The 18784-nt window shown below is 43.9% G+C and overlaps 1 protein-coding gene across 4 annotated transcripts in view; it reads right to left on the bottom strand.

Annotated features, from left to right (window-relative positions):
* Nucleotides 1-18784, bottom strand: part of LOC139576496 (G protein-coupled receptor kinase 5-like) — a 70889-nt gene that overhangs the window by 9302 nt on the left and 42803 nt on the right. For all 4 annotated transcript variants that reach the window (XR_011675130.1, XM_071402660.1, XM_071402661.1 and 1 more), the window contains exons 2-3: nucleotides 2274-2369; nucleotides 1817-1929 (exon numbers count right to left, since the gene is read on the bottom strand). Coding sequence is in view for 3 of the 4 variants with exons in the window: in XM_071402660.1 (XP_071258761.1) it covers nucleotides 1817-1929; nucleotides 2274-2369 (209 nt within the window). In the remaining variant the exon portion in view is untranslated. The remainder of the gene's footprint in view (nucleotides 1-1816; nucleotides 1930-2273; nucleotides 2370-18784) is intronic.

Genomic DNA, 18784 nt, shown 5'->3' with positions numbered 1-18784 from the left:
TGGATGAAGTGTTTGTTGTCATTCAACGAGAGACTACCAGTTTTCCTGCAATTTTTTTCACTTGAGAAACACTGCTCCAAACATTTTAGTTAGATGTAAAATTGCGCGACTAAAAAACGGCAAAATTGATTACAGATTTCTTGATTTCTCTTAGATTGTTTTTTACTATTTTGAGGAAGGTGGCGCGAACGTCTGTCCCTCGCATGCCTTGCGTACAAACGTGTGACGCCTAACTGAGTTCTGCTAGGATCAAACCGAACCTAGTATGTGGGCGCCTTTACACAAGACTCTCCACTAGCCCACCTGACCTGAAACACACAAACACCTCTTTAACCCACAATCTGTTATTAACAGACACTCTCTCTCTGACACACACGCTGCCTGGGACCCCATATGTGACCCTGTGTTGCCTGGCAACCACAGTCAACACGGCAGGATTCCATGAGGTCCTTTAGTGTCACAGTGTGTCAGACCAGCGTCACCAGATCCCCACCAACACACACCTAGAGTTTCTCTCCTGACCCTGGCCCACTATAGTGGTCTACTCTGCTCTGAGACACAGACAGAGAAAGAAAGGCGTTGGGTGAAAAGGCCAGACTTCTGCCATTAGATCTGTTTCTCTGGCCTGTGTGTGTGTGTGTGTGTGTGTGTATGTGTGTGTGTGTGTGTGTGTGTAAGACTTGCCTAGTTAAATAAAGGTTAAATAAAAATAGATAAATAAAAAGTCTGCCAAAAGGCCAACGGGGCGTCTCCATTTCCCTTCGGCTAACCCCTTCGGCTAACCCCTTCGGCTAACAATTGGGTGGCTCATTCTGTGTGTGTGTGTGTGTGTGTGTGTGTGTGTGTGTGTGTGTGTGTGTGTGTGTGTGTGTCTTACAATGCAGTATCGTGCCAACAATAGCCAATCATAATTCGGCAGCAATCACACATACACCCCTCCCTCCTGCACTGACGTCAGAGGAAACACAGGGACCCCCGGGCGCATTCCTGCTGCTGTTACATCTCTCCCTCTCCCGCTATCGCTAGCTACTGTGCTCTTTCCCCCTCACTAACACCCTCGTTTATACATTAGAAGCACATGGACGCACTCACAAAAAAATACAACACACAAACTTTCCTTTGGACATTGATCCTTACCCGTCCATCAATTTAGCAACTTTCCAAATGACCCAACAAGAGTATTTGGGTGATGGAAGCTAGATATCTCATTTCATTATTTTCACAGGTTCGCTCTCATAACATCTTGCATTACCCTCAGATCTTTCTCCAAAAATGCATCTGCAGCTGACCCATTCTTGTTTGTGCGCGTGTGTGGCGAGGGTAGTTTCCCTCAGAGTGTGATGGTCATTTTTAGGTTGCTGGGAAGGGGTGAGAACGGGAGGGGGTCTGACCAGAAACAATACTCTCATTCTGTCCAGTCACATGCCTACGGTGATATTTTGGGCTTTACTCAAAATACTTAAATGTGTCATGTGCGAGGCATTCCGTCTAGACACAAGACAACGGGGGAGACGGTTCGGGGGTTACTATTGGCTTCTGGTTACTATTGGCTTCTGGATACTATTGGCTTCTGGATACTATTGGCATTTGATTCTGATTGTTTCTTCTCTGACGATTAGAGGCATTTTCACATCTAAAACCTGTAATCTGGGACACTGTGTCTAGACAGAGTAAAGGGAGGAGGCTGCTATTATAATCACTACTCAATATGATTGTAATCTCTCAGTCAACTGAACATGATTAGTGCTGTTTGGATGACTGTTTAATCCAAGTGAATGCATTTAGAAGTGTGTGTGTGTGTGTGTGTGTGTGTTACCATGGCGTCCAGTAGGTGGATGCATCGCAGCAATTCAGGTCTGGTCTCACAGTACAGGCGGAACAGCAGTCTGCCGATGGGCTGCTTCTCACACAGACTCATGTAGTCCCGATCTGCCAGAAACACACACACAAACTAGTATCTGGGCCTATCTGTAGAAATAACACACATTTGGAAAGACCTAGGTACGTTTACAAACACGTACAATACATTAACAGCACAGCAGCAGCGTGACACACATGTAATACTTGCACCCACACACAGCCGTTTGTTTTACTATCCTTGTGGGGACCAAAGATTTTAATCACCTAATTCTAACTCTAAAATAGCTTTTTTCCTTGTGGGGACCGGCAAAATGTCCCCAATTGTCAGAATTCCCTTGTTTTACCATTCTTGTGAGGACTTCTGGTCCCGACTAGGATAGTAAAACTAAAAACACACACCAACAGTAATGTACCGATGCTGTTGCCCAGCTCAGTGCACTGCCTGATGTGGGGGAAGCGAAGGATCTCCTTCCATTTCTTACTCCTCCCTTTCCGCTTCCCTCCTCCACCTACAGAGAGAGAGAGAGAGAGAAAAGAAGGGATGAGTGGATGAGAGGAACAAGCCATTCCAGAGAGGCACAAACACATACTGAAACAGTATGTGAGAAAGGAGAGCGAGAGAGAGCTCTGCAACTGACAAATTAGTTCCGCTCATAGCTCTGAATGTGTATATGTATCATTTTTACATAACGTCTCAGCTTCTCTTCAAATCCCTTCTCTCTTGTTATTCCTCCGTTTTCTTTTCTTCCTCTGTGTAATGCTCCGGGGAATGTGGCCATCCCAAAGCAGAACAGTGTGTGTGTGTGTATAACAGAGAATACATCCCGGACAGTCAGATTCCCATCGGAACACAGAGCTTGGCCAAAGCAGATTCTATAATACTGAATAACCATGCATATATTCCCAGCACACACACTCATCAATATCAGAAGATTAGCCATGTTTGATACTGAAATGTTGATAATGATCAATAGGTTTCCCCTTCCCTTTCTCACACTCAGGATGTCTTAACATGAGAGAGGTGGAGAGAACGAGATGGAGAGGGTGAGGGTGAGAGAGAGAGAGAAAGCGCGAGAGAGAAAGCTACATCTTTAAGCAATAATCGAGGAATGCTCCAACAAGGACGTCATGTGTTTGCCTCTCACTGTGTGTGTGAATGCTTTAGCAGCTTTCACATCCCTTTCCCTTTACTAAACCCCAACTCTTTCTCACACACCGACTGCTGCCACAGATCTTCTCCTCAGGCCTCTGTCTGGCCTGGGTTACATAATGGCCATGCCTCCTCCCCTCCCACCTCACTGATCTGACATTGACTGGATAGGTGAAAGCTATGTAGTGGAACCCTTGCAGAGGGAAGCTTTTCAGGAACAACTCCGAGGCATAACTAGGGCCCAGAGATTTTCCTGGTTGGGTCACATGGTCCCCAACCATTGGATATAATGGAGATATAACTCCAACAAGTCAAACTTATTACTGAATTATTAACTCTGACCTTAAACATTCTAAAATGCCTATTGGGTATTAGCAATAGTAACTGTGACATTTTTTATTTATTTATTTTTTAATTGGGGGGGTTATTCTTTTTTTCTCACCAATTTCATATCCAATTGGTAGTTAGTCTTGTCCCATCGCTGCAACTCCCGTACGAACAACTGGGGAGAGGCGAAGGTCGAGAGCCGTGCGTCCACCGAAACACAACCCAGCCACGCCGCACCGCTTCTTGACGCAACGCCTGCTTAACCCGGAAGACAGCCGCACCAATGTGTCGGAGGAAACACCGTACACCTGGCGACCGTGTCAGTGTGCATTGCACCCGGTCCGCCACAGGAGTCGCTAGTGCACGATGGGACAAGAACATCCCTGCCGGCCAAACCCTCCCCTAACCCGGAACGACGCTGGGCCAATTGTGCGCCGCCCCATGTGTGCGCCGCCCCGCCCGACCAGGATCTCTAGTGGCACAGCTAGCACTGCCATGCAGTGCCTTAGACCACGGCAACACTCGGGAGACCAACTGTGACATTTCTACCCAGAGCACTTCCCTAGTTACGCTCAGACAACATCTCAGAGAACAAAAATACACCCCTTTATGATTCAATGGGTAAAACAATGAACAAGTAGACATTGCGAGGAGAGAAGAGGTTATTTCTTGTGAAGGGTCAATCTCAGGTCGATGTTATGTCTAAATAGTGGCCCTCCACCCTGTCTTTCAATTCAACACAATATGTACTAGACCACAATACTCCTTCTTCCTCCCTCTGAATCTAACCTACTCTGTCTCTCTTCCTCTCTGTCGCTCCCTTCCTCCAACTCTTTCTAGCTCTCAGTCTGTCTCTTTCCTTCAATCGCCTACCTTTCGCTCTTGCCCTCACTGTCTTAATCTCTCCCTCTTTCTCAGTCTCGCTCTCGTCTGATTCGACCCTGCGGAATCATCACTATTACATGCTGACTTCTGGTCAGTGAACTGCACTTCTGCTTTCATGGCCAATCAGTGACCTCTTTCCCTGCTACTGACCAATCAATTACCTCCTCCTAGGATAATTTAAGGTCACGGGTTTAAAACATTTTGTTCACAAGACTAACAAGCCTTCCTGTAGTTTCCTAGTAGAGAAAATACATTCTGGGTCAGCATTCACATATCTGGGACGAAGTAAAGGATGGTGCATTTGAATTGGGGCTGTTGAACTGTACTGCATTTAAACAGAGTTTGTACTCATTCGATGCACACTTGTCAGGAGTCAAAAGCATTGTGTTTTTATTTAGAATATCAGTTGTTCCCCCTGTAGAGAATTGGAGCACCATATCTGCCACATTGTTTTAGCAAAACATGTCTAGGGACCATATAAATAGATGTCGAATTCTATGGTTAGGACAATACAAAAGAACCAGAAACGCACCCTTTAAAAGTAATTGAGAAAACTACTACACTGACCAAAGCACAATGAACAAGAGTGTGTCTGTGGGCAAATGAAACCCTGTTTGTTTCAGTGCACACCACTGAAACAAACAGGGACAAAGTCTACAGGAAGAAACAGGCTCAGGACTGCTCCCACAGGTGTGTGTGTGTGTGTGTGTGTGTGTGTGTGTGTGTGTGTGTGTGTGTGTGTGTGTGTGTGTGTGTGTGTGTGTGTGTGTGTGTGTGTGTGTGTGTGTGTGTGTGTGTGTGTGTGTGTGTTTAACTGCATTTTAACTGCTTGGCAAACTCGAGTAGTACCTATGTCAGTGCAGTTAATTGTTAGCAGTAACGGACAGTCTTAGAATCTCATCCAAGAATACAGGCGGTGCTATAAGACTTGATAGGACTTAACAGCAGAACCAGGGATGAACATATTAGAACATTACAAGCATGCAAGTACTTCCAGCGAAAAGAGCCCAAACTAAATATTGGGTAGAGGGGCGGCCATGAATTCACTTCACAGATTAAAAGCAACATTATAAATAATAACCAAGTCAGACAAAGAGCCTCGCAGACTAGTGCTGAGCGATAAGTGTTTTTTTGAGGTCGGTTCGGTTTCAGTTCGACTATTTAAAAAAAAACATTAGATGCACTATGCATTACGTGGTTTGAATATTGTATGGTAGTGACTGCCCATTACTGCTTATCACTTATTAACCATCATTTACTCACATTACTTTAATAAAATATTTCAGTTGTGTATATTACATTTGTTTGATTTGATGGCCATTACTTCATTCCAAATCGTAATCTCATCTCTATAGAGCTGCTGCCTATGCTGTCTGATAAAATCACTGTTTTGTAGTTCTTCAAAGTAACTGCTGACTGCTGAATACCAACTATCAAATCACTTAGATCATACATTTTCAGGTAGCGATATTGTGTGTTTTTCTGTTTCTTCTCTTCCTCTCTGTGTCTGCCCCACACAGACCGGACAAGTAGAAGGTATGGATTATGGTCATTGTAGTTAATTATCAGGTTTTCTGCTAATATTGGCCTGTTGGAGCCTACAACTCCCTACTACTGTATATCACACAGTTCGGACTTTATCTTATTTATCTCTAGAGAAACTGCGCGTTGAGCTCACAGAAGAAAAAAAACGAACAAATATAATTCAAATAACTGATCTGATGTTGGTCAATTAGTTGATGAAAAAACTAAAATAACCAGCATTTTTGATAATCACTCAGCACTATCACAGACCGGAAGACATGACACACTAAAGTGTTGACAAAGATACATTAAAGACATTACAAGTATAATTACAGTGTAGCTACAGTGTCTTCAGAAAGTATTCCCACCCGTTGACTTATGTTTGTAAATGTATATGAAATTAAATATAGCAATACCTCCTTTACATACGTAGTCACACTTTGTTTTTCATTTCCCAATGATGGAGACCACTGTGCTCTTGGAAACGTTCAACATTCTAGAAACTGTTTTATACCCTTCCCCAGATATATGCCTCATCTCGGGGGTCTACGGACAGTTCCTTGGACTTCATGGTATAGTTTCTGCTCTGACATGCACTGTCAACTGTGGGACCTTATATAGACACATTTCTTTCTAAATCATGTCCAAACAATTGAATTGGCCACAGGATGGACTCCAATCAAGCTGTTGAAACATCTCAAGGATGATCAAAGGAAATTGGATGCAACGGAGCTCAATTTGGAGTGTCATAGCAAAAGGGTGGTGAATATTTATGTAAATTTGATATTTCTGTATTTCATTTTCAATACATTTGCTTAAATGTGTAAATACACATTTTCACTTCGTCATTATGGGGTATTGTGTGTAGATGGGTGAAGAAGAAAAAAATCTATTTCATCCATTTTGAATTCAGGCTGTAACAAAATGTGGAATAAGTCAAGGGGTATTGATACTTTCTGAAGGCACTGTAAATACAATTACAGCATGAAATTAAACTACATGTAACTACATGGTAGCTGTGTAACCAAAGAATGGTCTCTTTCTGGGAGCACATTCAGTTCTCTTTTACAATAACAACCTAGCTCGGAGTCTGTAGCAGTCAATGCTAACTACTGTAGACGGGAAGATTGCTTACCCTTACCCATGATTAAATATTCCATCAACTCTGCAGTGGATTCGTAAGCCTGCTGATAAGTCACTTCCTGTCTGTCTGCGAGTGCCGTTGAACCTCTCCTGCTGTCTGGGCCATAGTGGGAGCATAAAAGATGACCCCATTACTTCCACATGATTTATAATTCTGTTACTTCCAGGGCGGGCGACCATTGCTGCTTAATGAAGGAGAAACATTGACATGAACAGTCCAAGACTGCCTGGAATGGAATGCATCTGGCACTTTGTGATAGTGCTCAGCCTTTGTGGAAATATGTGACACTACAATAAACGAATAGGCTCAGATTTATAATCATAGTATAATGTTTAAAGATGTCCTCCAGCAATTGTTGTTGAAACTTTCACAGTTGAAAAGCGATATCCCAAGTATAAATACAGTAAAGTACACACACTGAACGGTAAAAAAACAAGTTGAGCAAAATAGTGTTTTTTTAGACAACGGCAAACTTCTAGGAGTAGGGCATTCAATGAGTTAGTCTGATGGGAATCCGTGATGTCATCGGCCTCCCCTCTCGCTTGAGGTACAATAGACAAGCAATAGAGAACAAAAGAGGAAAGGCCCACCCCCCCAATTATACTATGTCATGACATACCTGGACCACCTACTGCCTTTTGTTAAGGAAATCAGGTGCTAAATGAGGTGAAAAGGAGACTGGAGTGCCAGTAAGTGAAGTAGAAACCCTTGGCGAGCACAGTGTCTGGGTTTGTTACTGCTTTCTGTTTGACAAAGTTCGCTTGTAAAAGTATGAATAAAGTCATAAAAGTCTTGTATAAACTTTCTTTATCCTCTCCCCTTTCTCTCTCTCCTCCTCTGTCAACACATTCTGTCACAGTGTATCACACACACACACACACACACACACACACACACCGGTCAGAGTTCATTGCGTACAGGAACCCGTCAGTTTAATTTGTTCCATGCGGACTACTCCCTTTGTTTCATATTTCTGGTTTACAGCTCTGACATCATCAACGTGAGCCAAGCAAAGTAAAAATTATGTCAGAGAGAACTACAGGTAACTGACAAAATCATGAAAACACTTGAGTAAATGAGGGATATAAAGTACATTTAAAGTAGGTGCTTCCACACAGGTGTGGTTCTTGAGTTAATTAAGGAATTAACATCTCTATCATGCTTGGTGTTCATGTATAAAAATGCTGGGCAGGCCATTATTTTGGCTACCATGGCTATGCCCCATAGGATGACAATGCCCCCATCCACAGTGTACGAGTGGTCACTGAATGGTTTTATGAGCATGAAAACAATGAAATCCTATGCCACGACCATCTCAGTCACCAGATCTAAACCCAACTGAACACTTATGGGAGATTCTGGAGCGGTGCCTGAGACAGTGTTTTCCACCACTATCATCAAATCAAATGTTATGATTTGTAGACCACAGGTGTAGACTAACACTGAAAGGCCTACTTACAGGTCCATTTCCAACAATGCAGAGTTAAAGATAAGAAATATAATAAAAAATATAAATAGTGACACAAGGAATAAATACAAAGTGAATAACAAATATAAATAAAAAGTTTAAATAACATAGCTATATATAGGGCGTAGAAAATAACATGGCTATATGCAGGGAGTACCAGTACTGACTTGATGTTCAGGGGTATGAGGTAATTGAGGTAGATATGTACTGTACATATGGGTAGGGCTAAAGTGACTAGGCAACAGGATAGATAAGACAACAGCAGCAGTGTATATAGTGAGTGTGAAAGTGTGTGTGTGTGGCATCAGTATGCATGTGTGTGCATGTTATGTGTGTGGGTTGTATGAAGCGTGTGTGTGTGCGTGTGTGTGTGTGCGTGTGTGCGTGTGTGTGTGTGTGTGTGTGTGTGTGCTTTGCGGTGTCAGTGTAAATATGTGTGAGTGTGTGGGTAGAGTCCAGTGTGTGTGCATAGAGTTAACGAAAAAAAAGGGTAAATTCAGGTAGAGACAGACAGGTCGAATGGCAAAAGAGGGGAGCCTCTCACATTATAAGGTGCCACTTGCCCACCCTCTGGAAATTCTCGCTTCTCTTCCTTGTGAAGAGCACTCTCTCTGGAAGCTCTCAGTACAACTTGATCCCTGTTTTCTAGCTTAACTGTTTACAGGTGTGCCGCGAGGTTATGCCGCCAAGAGCAAGTACAGTATTTCGGCTCTCACCGAAAGGAACATTTTAGCTTCGTCTCCTGTGGTATCTAGCGTCACACAGCTAGCTACTGAGACTTGGTTAGCCCACGCCGCAAGGCACAAGGTAACTTGGCTAGCTTTCTGGAAAGCGAGCTAACCACACTAGCATGCTTCGCCCCGTGTGATAGCTAGCGTTAGCTAGGCTGTTAGCCCACTTGGTGAACACTAGCTAGCTAACACAAACACACAAACACCTCATGGTAAAGCGTTGAGTCATGAGTGGTTAGCAATGCCTTTCTCCTGGAGTTATAAAGGACAGCCGTACCCCATGAGAAACACACATGCTCAGGCAGCTCTCTAACGAGGCCTGCAAGTTTTGTACCGGCCCATGCTAGCTTAAGCTATGCCACTAGCCGTCTAGTTTGTCTAGCATTAAGTTGCTTTGTGCCTACTAACTGAACCGGTCCCACCATGCGGTAAGCCGGTCCATGAGACTGCCTGAAACAGGCTAGCTAATGCGGCAAGACTGGCCTTACCATAACCTGCCCGGTAGATCCGGAAATCGTGGCGACCTGGTCTCCACGCTCCCCCTGGACGAGGCTCCGCATCAGATAGAGGGGCAGTTTACTAGCGCCAGTACTAACTGAGTGACCAGAGATCCAGCAGGCTGCAAACCCACAGTCCAAGTCGCATTGAGGTCCCGCCCAGCTGATTCCCCTGTAGGAACGAAGGGGCGCCTGACCTAGGGGTACGCCCATTGCCTGTCTACGCAGACTGCTCCTGCCAAACACTACGCCCACAAATGTTTGTTTCTTTTCCGCAATGAGTCTGGATTTGACTCCCTCCCCGAACCTTCTAGAACACAAACGGACACATTCTGACTGTCTGATTGGTCCCAGAAACCGATGGATTGGGCAAAATTCGGCATTGGCTTTGATACTCTGATTGGTTAGAGACGATCCAATCTCTGAAGACTATTTTGTACAACGACGCTCATCACCACGCACCTCGTATGTAGCGAAGGCGTCATGCAAGTACGCCCCAGTGGCAGAGAGGAGCAACCAACAGTTCACTCAGTGTCCTGCCCTGCTACCTCTCGGGTGCTCCTGGAACCCTTCTCTTTGTGCAGCGACTAATTTCTATGCGTTTGCTCACAAGGAAGAGAGAGGGAGCCCACTTTACCCGCGAGTGCCCTCTGTGCCACAGCTCTCCCCAACTCTTTCTCAAGTAGCCGAGGCAGGAAGAGAAACTGTCAGTCGCCACCTAGCCCTCTTCCTTATCCCAGTGTTTTAACTCTGCCCCTTTCAATAAAATACAATGAAAGGACGATTTGCTCCAACACCACCAGAGGACTGGCGCGCACGTGCAGTCCAGCGCTAGGTCTTGTCCACAGTCAATCAAAAGATAATTGTGACCTCAACTTGTCTGTTGGCTCTCCGTTACTGGAAGAGGCCTTCGATCTTCGTTCCTGGCACTCCACTAGGAGTAGTGTCAATAAGGAGGGTGGTAACGACAGACGAGTCACTCACTGGTTGGGGTGCAGTTCAGGAGGGAAAAGCAGTAAACGGTTGACAATGTCCCTTTCTCCGAGACACTTTCTGCCTTGCCTTTGGAATTGTCACATCCGGACAGACAATACGACTGTGGTAGCATACATCAAACGTCAAAGTGGCAATTGCTCTCTGCGTTCACACAGACTAACTGTCAATCAAACAGCTGTAGACTTTACCGTAAAATGCTTACTTACGAGCCCTTTCCCAACAATGCAGAGTTAAAAAGTAAGAAAAATAAATAGTAATTAGCAAAATAAACTATCAAATAAGGAAATAGTAACCCAATAAAATAACAATAATGAGGCTATTTACAAGGAATACCAGTACTGAGTCAATGTGCAGGGGTACGAGGTAGTTGAAGTAATATGTACATGTAGGTAGGGGTAAAAGTGACTAGGCAATCAGGATAAATAATAAACAGAGTAGCAGCAGCGTACAGTGCCTTGCAAAAGTATTCATCCCCCTTGGCGTGTTTCCTATTTTGTTGCATTACAACCTGTAATTTAAATGGACTTTTATTTGGATTTCATGTAATGGACATACACAAAATAGTCCAAATTGGTGAAGTGAAATAAAAAAAATAAAAAATAGTTTAAAAATCTTTTCAAATAAAAAAAAAACAGAAAAGTGGTACGTGCATAGGTATTCACTCCCTTTGCTATGAAGCTCCTAAATAAGATCTGGTGCAACCAATTACCTTCAGAAGTCACATAATTAGTTAAATAAAGTCCACCTGTGTGCAATCTAAATGTCACATGATCTGTCACATGATCTCAGTATATATACACCTGTTCTGAAAGGCCCCAGAGTCTGTAACACCACTAAGCAAGGGGCACCACCAAGCAAGCGGCACCATGAAGACCAAGGAGCTCTCCAAACAGGTCAGGGACAAAGTTGTGGAAAAATACAGATCAGGGTTGGGTTATAAAAAAATATCAGAAACTTTGAACATCCCACGGAGAACCGTTAAATCCATTATTCAAAAATTGAAAGAATATGGCACCACAACAAACCTGCCAAGAGAGGGCCACCCACCAAAACTCACAGACCAGGCAAGGAGGGCATTAATCAGAGAGGCAACAAAGAGACCAAAGATAACCCCGAAGGAGCTGCAAAGCTCCACAGCGCAGATTGGAGTATCTGTCCATAGGACCACTTTAAGATGTACACTCCACAGAGCTGGGCTTTATGGAAGAATGGCCAGAAAAAAAGCCATTGCTTAAAGAAATAAATAAGCAAACACAGTTGGTGTTCGCTAAAAGGCATGTGGGAGACTCCCCAAACATATGGAAGAAGGTACTCAGGTCAGATGAGACTAAAATTGAGCTTTTTGGCCATCAAGGAAAACGCTATGTCTGGCACAAACCCAACACCTCTCATCACCCCGAGAACACCATGGTGGTGGCAGCATCATGCTGTGGGGATGTTTTTCATCGGCAGGGACTGGGAAACTGGTCAGAATTGAAGGAATGATGGATGGCGCTAAATATAGGGAAATTCTTGAAGGAAACCTGTTTCAGTCTTCCAGAGATTTGAGACTGGGATGGAGGTTCACCTTCCACCAGGACAATGACACTAAGCATACTGCTAAAGCAACACTTGAGTGGTTTAAGGGGAAACATTTAAATGTCTTAGAATGGCCTAGTCAAAGCCCAGACCTCAATCCAAATGAGAATCTGTGGTATGACTTAAAGATTTCTGTACACCAGCAGAATCCATCCTACTTGAAGGAGCTGGAGCAGTTTTTCCTTGAAAAATGGGCAACAATCCCAGTGGCTAGATGTGCCAAGCTTATAGAGACATACCCCAAGAGAATTGCAGCTGTTATTGTTAAACAAGGTGGCTCTAAAAGTATTGACTTTGGGGGGGGAGTGAATAGTTATGCATGCTCAAGTTTGTTTTTTGTCTGATTTCTTATTTTAAAAAATATTTTGCATCTTCAAAGTGGTAGGCATGTTGTGTAAATCAAATGATACAAACCTCTAAAAAATCCATTTTAATTCCAGGTTGTAAGACAACAAAATAGGAAAAATGCCAAGGGGGTGAATACTTTCACAAGCCACTGTATGTGAAGAGTGTGAAAGTTGTGTATGTGTGAGTGTGTGGGTTGGGTAGAGACCTGTGAGTGTGCAGAGCCAGTGTAAGAATGTCAGTGCAAAAAAATGGGGTCAATGCAAATAGTCCGGATAGCTATTTGATTAACTTTTCAGCAGTCTACACGCAGTCAGTCAGGAAAGCAAAGGCTAGCTTTTTCAAGCAGAAATTTGCATCCTGTAACTCTAACTCCAAAAAGTTCTGGGACACTGTAAAGTCCATGGAGAACAAGAGCACCTCCTCCCAGCTGCCCACTGCACTGAGGCTAGGTAACACGGTCACCACCGATAAATCCATGATAATCGAAAACTTCAACCAGCATTTCTCAACGGCTGGCCATGCCTTGCACCTGGCTACTCCAACCTCGGCCAACAGCTCCGCCCCCCCCACCGCAGCTACTCGCCCAAGCGTCCCCAGCTTCTCCTTTACCCAAATCCAGATAGCAGATGTTCTGAAAGAGCTGCAAAACCTGGACCCATACAAATCAGCTGGGCTTGACAATCTAGACCCTCTATTTCTGAAACTATCCGCCGCCATTGTCGCAACCCCTATTACCAGCCTGTTCAACCTCTCTTTCATATCGTCTGAGATCCCCAAGGATTGGAAAGCTGCCGCGGTCATCCCCCTCTTCAAAGGGGGAGACACCCTGGACCCAAACTGTTACAGACCTATATCCATCCTGCCCTGCCTATCTAAGGTCTTCGAAAGCCAAGTTAATAAACAGATCACTGACCATCTCGAATTCCACCGTACCTTCTCCGCTGTGCAATCCGGTTTCCGAGCCGGTCACGGGTGCACCTCAGCCACGCTCAAGGTACTAAGCGATATCATAACCACCATCGATAAAAGACAGTACTGTGCAGCCGTCTTCATCGACCTGGCCAAGGCTTTCGACTCTGTCAATCACTGTATTCTTATCGGCAGACTCAGTAGCCTCGGTTTTTCTGATGACTGCCTTGCCTGGTTCACCAACTACTTTGCAGACAGAGTTCAGTGTGTCAAATCGGAGGGCATGTTGTCCGGTCCTCTGGCAGTCTCTATGGGGGTACCACAGGGTTCAATTCTCGGGCCGACTCTTTTCTCTGTATATATCAATGATTTTGCTCTTGCTGCGGGCGATTCCCTGATCCACCTCTACGCAGACGACACCATTCTGTATACTTCTGGCCCTTCCTTGGACACTGTGCTATCTAACCTCCAAACGAGCTTCAATGCCATACAACACTCCTTCCGTGGCCTCCAACTGCTCTTAAACGCTAGTAAAACCAAATGCATGCTCTTCAACCGTTCACTGCCTGCACCCGCCCGCCCGACTAGCATCACCCCCCTGGACGGTTCCGACCTAGAATACGTGGACATCTATAACTACCTAGGTGTCTGGCTAGACTGTAAACTCTCCTTCCAGACTCATATTAAACATCTCCAATCCAAAATCAAATCAAGAATCGACTTATTTCACAACAAAGCCTCCTTCACTCACGCCGCCAAACTTACCCTAGTAAAACTGACTATCCTACCGATCCTCGACTTCGGCGATGTCATCTACAAAATAGCTTCCAATACTCTACTCAGCAAACTAGATGCAGTTTATCAAAGTGCCATCCGTTTTGTTACTAAAACACCTTATACCACCCACCACTGCGACCTGTATGCTCTAGTCGGCTGGCCCTCGCTACATATTCGTCGCCAGACCCACTGGCTCCAGGTCATCTATAAGTCCATGCTAGGTAAAGCTCCGCCTTATCTCAGTTCACTGGTCACGATAACAACACCCACCCGTAGCACGCGCTCCAGCAGGTATATCTCACTGATCATCCCCAAAGCCAACACCTCATTTGGCCACCTTTCCTTCCAGTTCTCTGCTGCCTGTGACTGGAACGAATTGCAAAAATCGCTGAAGTTGGAGACTTTTATTTCCCTCATCAACTTTAAACATCTGCTATCTGAGCAGCTAACCGATCGCTGCAGCTGTACATAGTCCATCTGTAAACAGCCCACCCAATTTACCTACCTCATCCCCTTACTGTTTTTATTTATTTACTTTTCTGCTCTTTTGCACACCAGTATCTCTACTTGCACATGATCATCTGATGATTTATCACTCCAGTGTTAATCTGCTAAATTGTAATTATTCGCTCCTATGGCCTATTTATTGCCTACCTCCTCATGCCTTTTGCACACAATGTATATAGACTCATTTTTTCCCCTACTGTGTTATTGACTTGTTTATTGTTTACTCCATGTGTAACTCTGTGTTGTTGTCTATTCACACTGCTATGCTTTATCTTGGCCAGGTCGCAGTTGTAAATGAGAACTTGTTCTCAACTAGCCTACCTGGTTAAATAAAGGTGAAATTAAAAATAAAATTAAAAAGTCTTATGGCTTGGGGGTAGAAGCTGTTCAGGAGCCTTTTGGTCCCAGCAGAGAAAACAGTCTATGACTTGGGTGGCTGTAGTCTTTGACCATTTTTAGAGCCTTCCACTGACACCGCCTGGTATAGAGATCCTGGATGGCAGGGAGCTACCCTCTCTTGCGCCTTGCTGTCAGATGCTAAGCAGTTGCCATACCAACTTCAGTTGAGGCTAGGACAGAGGCCAGGAAAGGACACAGTCACACACACACACACAATGCAACCAGATAGTCCCAAAGAAGGACTATGTGGGAACCACTTCAACAGCGCAAAACATCCAGAGATCTTGCCAAGAAAGTCTATTACTCAACATACTTATGCAAAAAGACTTCATTGGGTTAAATAATGTGTGAACTCCCTGGCAATAGCATTAAACAAAGGAACATTCAAAACGGATTAAATTATTTTTCTCATCCATCTACACACAATACCCCAAAATGACAAAGTGAAAACATTGTTTTAGACATTTTTGCAAATGTATTGAAAATGAAATACAGAAATATCTCATTTACATAAGTATGCACATCCCTAAGTATATACATGTTAAAATTCCATTTGGCAGCGATTACAGCTGTGAGTCTTTCTGGGTAAATCTCTTAAGAGCTTTGCACACCTGGATTGTACAATATTTGCGCATGAATCTTTAAAAAAATATTCAAGCTATGTCAAGTTGGTTGTTCATTGCTAGACAGCCATTTAAGTCTTTCCATAGATTTAAGTCAGAACAGTAACGAGGCACTCAGGAACATTCAATGTCGTCTTGGTAAACAACTCCAGTGTATATTTGGCCTTGTGTTTTAGGTTATTGTCCTGCTGAAAGGGGAATTTGTCTCCCAGAGTCTGGTGGAAAGCAGACTGAACCAGGTTTCCCTCTAGGATTTTGCCTGTTCTTAGCTCTATTCCATTTCTTTTTATTTAAAAAACTCCCTAGTCCCTAATGATAACAAGCATACCCATAACATGATCAAATCAAATTATATTTGTCACATGCGCCGAATACAACCTTACCGTAAAATGATTACTTATAAGCCCTTAACCAACAATGCAGTTTTAAGAAAATATGTAGCCTGGTGCTTGAAAATATGAAGAGTGGTACTCAGTGTTGTGTTGGATTTGCCCCAAACAAAACGCTTTGTATTCAGGACATAGAGTTAATTTCTTTGCCACATTTTTTTCAATTTTACTTTAGTGCTTTATTGCAAACATTATGCTTTTTTTTATTTTTATATACTGTATGCATTCTGTACAGGCTTCCTTCTCGTCAATCTGTCATTTAGGTTAGTATTGTGGAGTAACTACAAACTTGTTGTGCCATCCACAGTTTTATACTATCACAGCCATTAAACTCTAACTGTTTTAAAGTCACTACTGGCCTCATGGTGAAATCCCTGAGCGGTTTCATTCCTCTCCGGCAACTAAGTTAGGAAGGATGCCTGTGTCTTTGTAGTGACTGGGTGTATTGATACACCATCCAAAGTGTAATTAACAGTGGTGGGCCGTCAGGGCCAGCAAGGCCTTCTCTGCTGGCCTAAACATCATCAGAATATAATTTTTTTTTTTTATATATATTTTCCCACAAATATGTATTAAATTATTCCCCAGAGTAAGAGTTATACTCTTCATTTCATAGCTTTCCTCTTGGTTGCACTGCTTCCAGCCCCAGGTTGAGATTTGGAGGGCTGGTCTTTATGTTAGATCTTTTATCCAATCATATTCAGCCATCATGTGTTGCCAGGGGTCTAAAATCTGCCCTCAGGCCTTCAGAATCAACAGTGTGGGCGCTTGTAGCTTAAAGTGAATGGAAATGAAAATTTAGTGTCAACCAATCAGCTTTAGAGTTGGCTATTGTACGCCTGCTGGCTGGCTCCAGTGTTACACAGGAGTGTTACACAGGAGCCAGCTAGCAGGCGTAGTACGTGCACGTCTTTTGATTGGATTACCAATATTGAGAGGCAGGTCCTATGGGCAGGTCTATGCAGAACCTCAGAACTAGGAAACTGAATTTGATAAACAAATTAATTTGCGTACTACTAAGCTGTTTTTTCAACCCACAATGGCGGAAGAAGGAGAAGATATCGATTTGGTCGAGGATATAATTATAACGCCATTCTCAAGACGAACTTTTCAAGAAAAGTTAGACATTGTAAGGAGAGGTCGCCCGACGCCGACGCTACAAAGCCTGTCACAGGCGGGAAAGGGGTTCGTTCGCCACTTTCAAAGTTCCAACTACGAGCGCTATCAATGGCTCACAGGCTCCGAGAAGCACTGCAAACTGTACTGCTGGGAATGTCTATTATTTGCAAGTGATCGATTTGGTGTTTGGAGCCACACTGGCTTTGCAAACTTGAGTTGTCTAACCAAGGCAGCAACGAGACACCAAAGTACGGCTGGGCACTTACAAGCAATGGTGCTTTTGAAAACATTTGTGGACACCCGAGTGGATCTACAGCTCAACGAACAAGCGCGCAGGGCAACGGAGCTGCACAATGAAAAGGTGAAGAAAAATAGGGAAATATTGAAAAGACTCATTGATTGTGTCATGTTTTTGGGTAAACAGGAACTTTCATTTAGGGGACACGATGAAAGTGCTGACTCCACAAACAAAGGGAACTACGTGGAGCTTCTTTCTTTTCTTTCTGAAAGCAACACAGATTTACAATACCACCTGTCCACTAACAAAGTGTTCATTGGGACGTCAGGCAAAATACAAAATGACCTAATTTATGCTATTGCTGAAGTGATGGGAGAAGAGATCAAAATGGAGATGAAAAAAGCTCTCTTTGTTGCTGTTATGGTGGACGAGACAACAGATGTGGGAAATGCAGCACAGCTCTCACTCGTCCGGAAATGCAGCACAGCTCTCACTCGTCCTGCGTTATGTGACGGACACAGGAGTCAAGGAGCGATTTATCCGATTTGAAGATGTGACAAGCGGCAAGTGAGCTGATGACATTGCCGCTCTTATTTTCCGTTTCTTGGAGGAAAATGAATGTAGTCTGGATAAAGTTGTGGCACAGTGTTTTGATGGCGCAGCAGTCATGGCATCTGGACTCAATGGGGTGCAGGCTAAAGTTAAGGAGAGGGCACCGATGGCCTTATTCATTCACTGCTATGCACATCGACTAAATTTAGTACTGACTCAAGGAGCCTCAAAGCTTAAAGAATGCACGGTCTTCTTTGCCAACCTCAATGGCCTTGCAGCATTTTTCTCACGATCCCCTAAGCGCACGCAACTGCTGGATGACATCTGCAAGCGTCGTCTTCCTAAGGTTGCACCAACGAGGTGGCAATATACATCTAGATTGGTCAATGCAGTCTTTGAAAAGAGAGTTGCCCTAAAGGAGCTGTTTAACCACTTACTGGAACATCATGATGACCATGACGGGGATACTGTGCTTATGGCTGATGGATTTAATGCACGTTTGGATGATTTTGAGTTTTGTTTTTTTGCTTGAAACATTTAATGGGATTTTTAATTATTCGGATGTGCTTTTTGGAATTCTACAGAAACAAACTTTGGATGTACAATTCTGCCTGACAAGGGTGAACGAGTTTTGTGACACAATTGAGCGAGAGAGGCGCAGGTTCAGTCAAATCTACGATGACACAGCGCGCATCTCAAGTTCACCCAGCGCACGCAGAGGCCCAGCACAAGGAGACCCTCGCACATACTACCAACAACTCCA

The sequence above is a fragment of the Salvelinus alpinus genome, chromosome 5 (genome assembly GCF_045679555.1).
Source record: "Salvelinus alpinus chromosome 5, SLU_Salpinus.1, whole genome shotgun sequence".
Taxonomy (NCBI): domain Eukaryota; kingdom Metazoa; phylum Chordata; class Actinopteri; order Salmoniformes; family Salmonidae; genus Salvelinus; species Salvelinus alpinus.
Note: the sequence above shows the minus strand (reverse complement) of the source record. Positions and strands in the feature narration are given on the sequence as shown.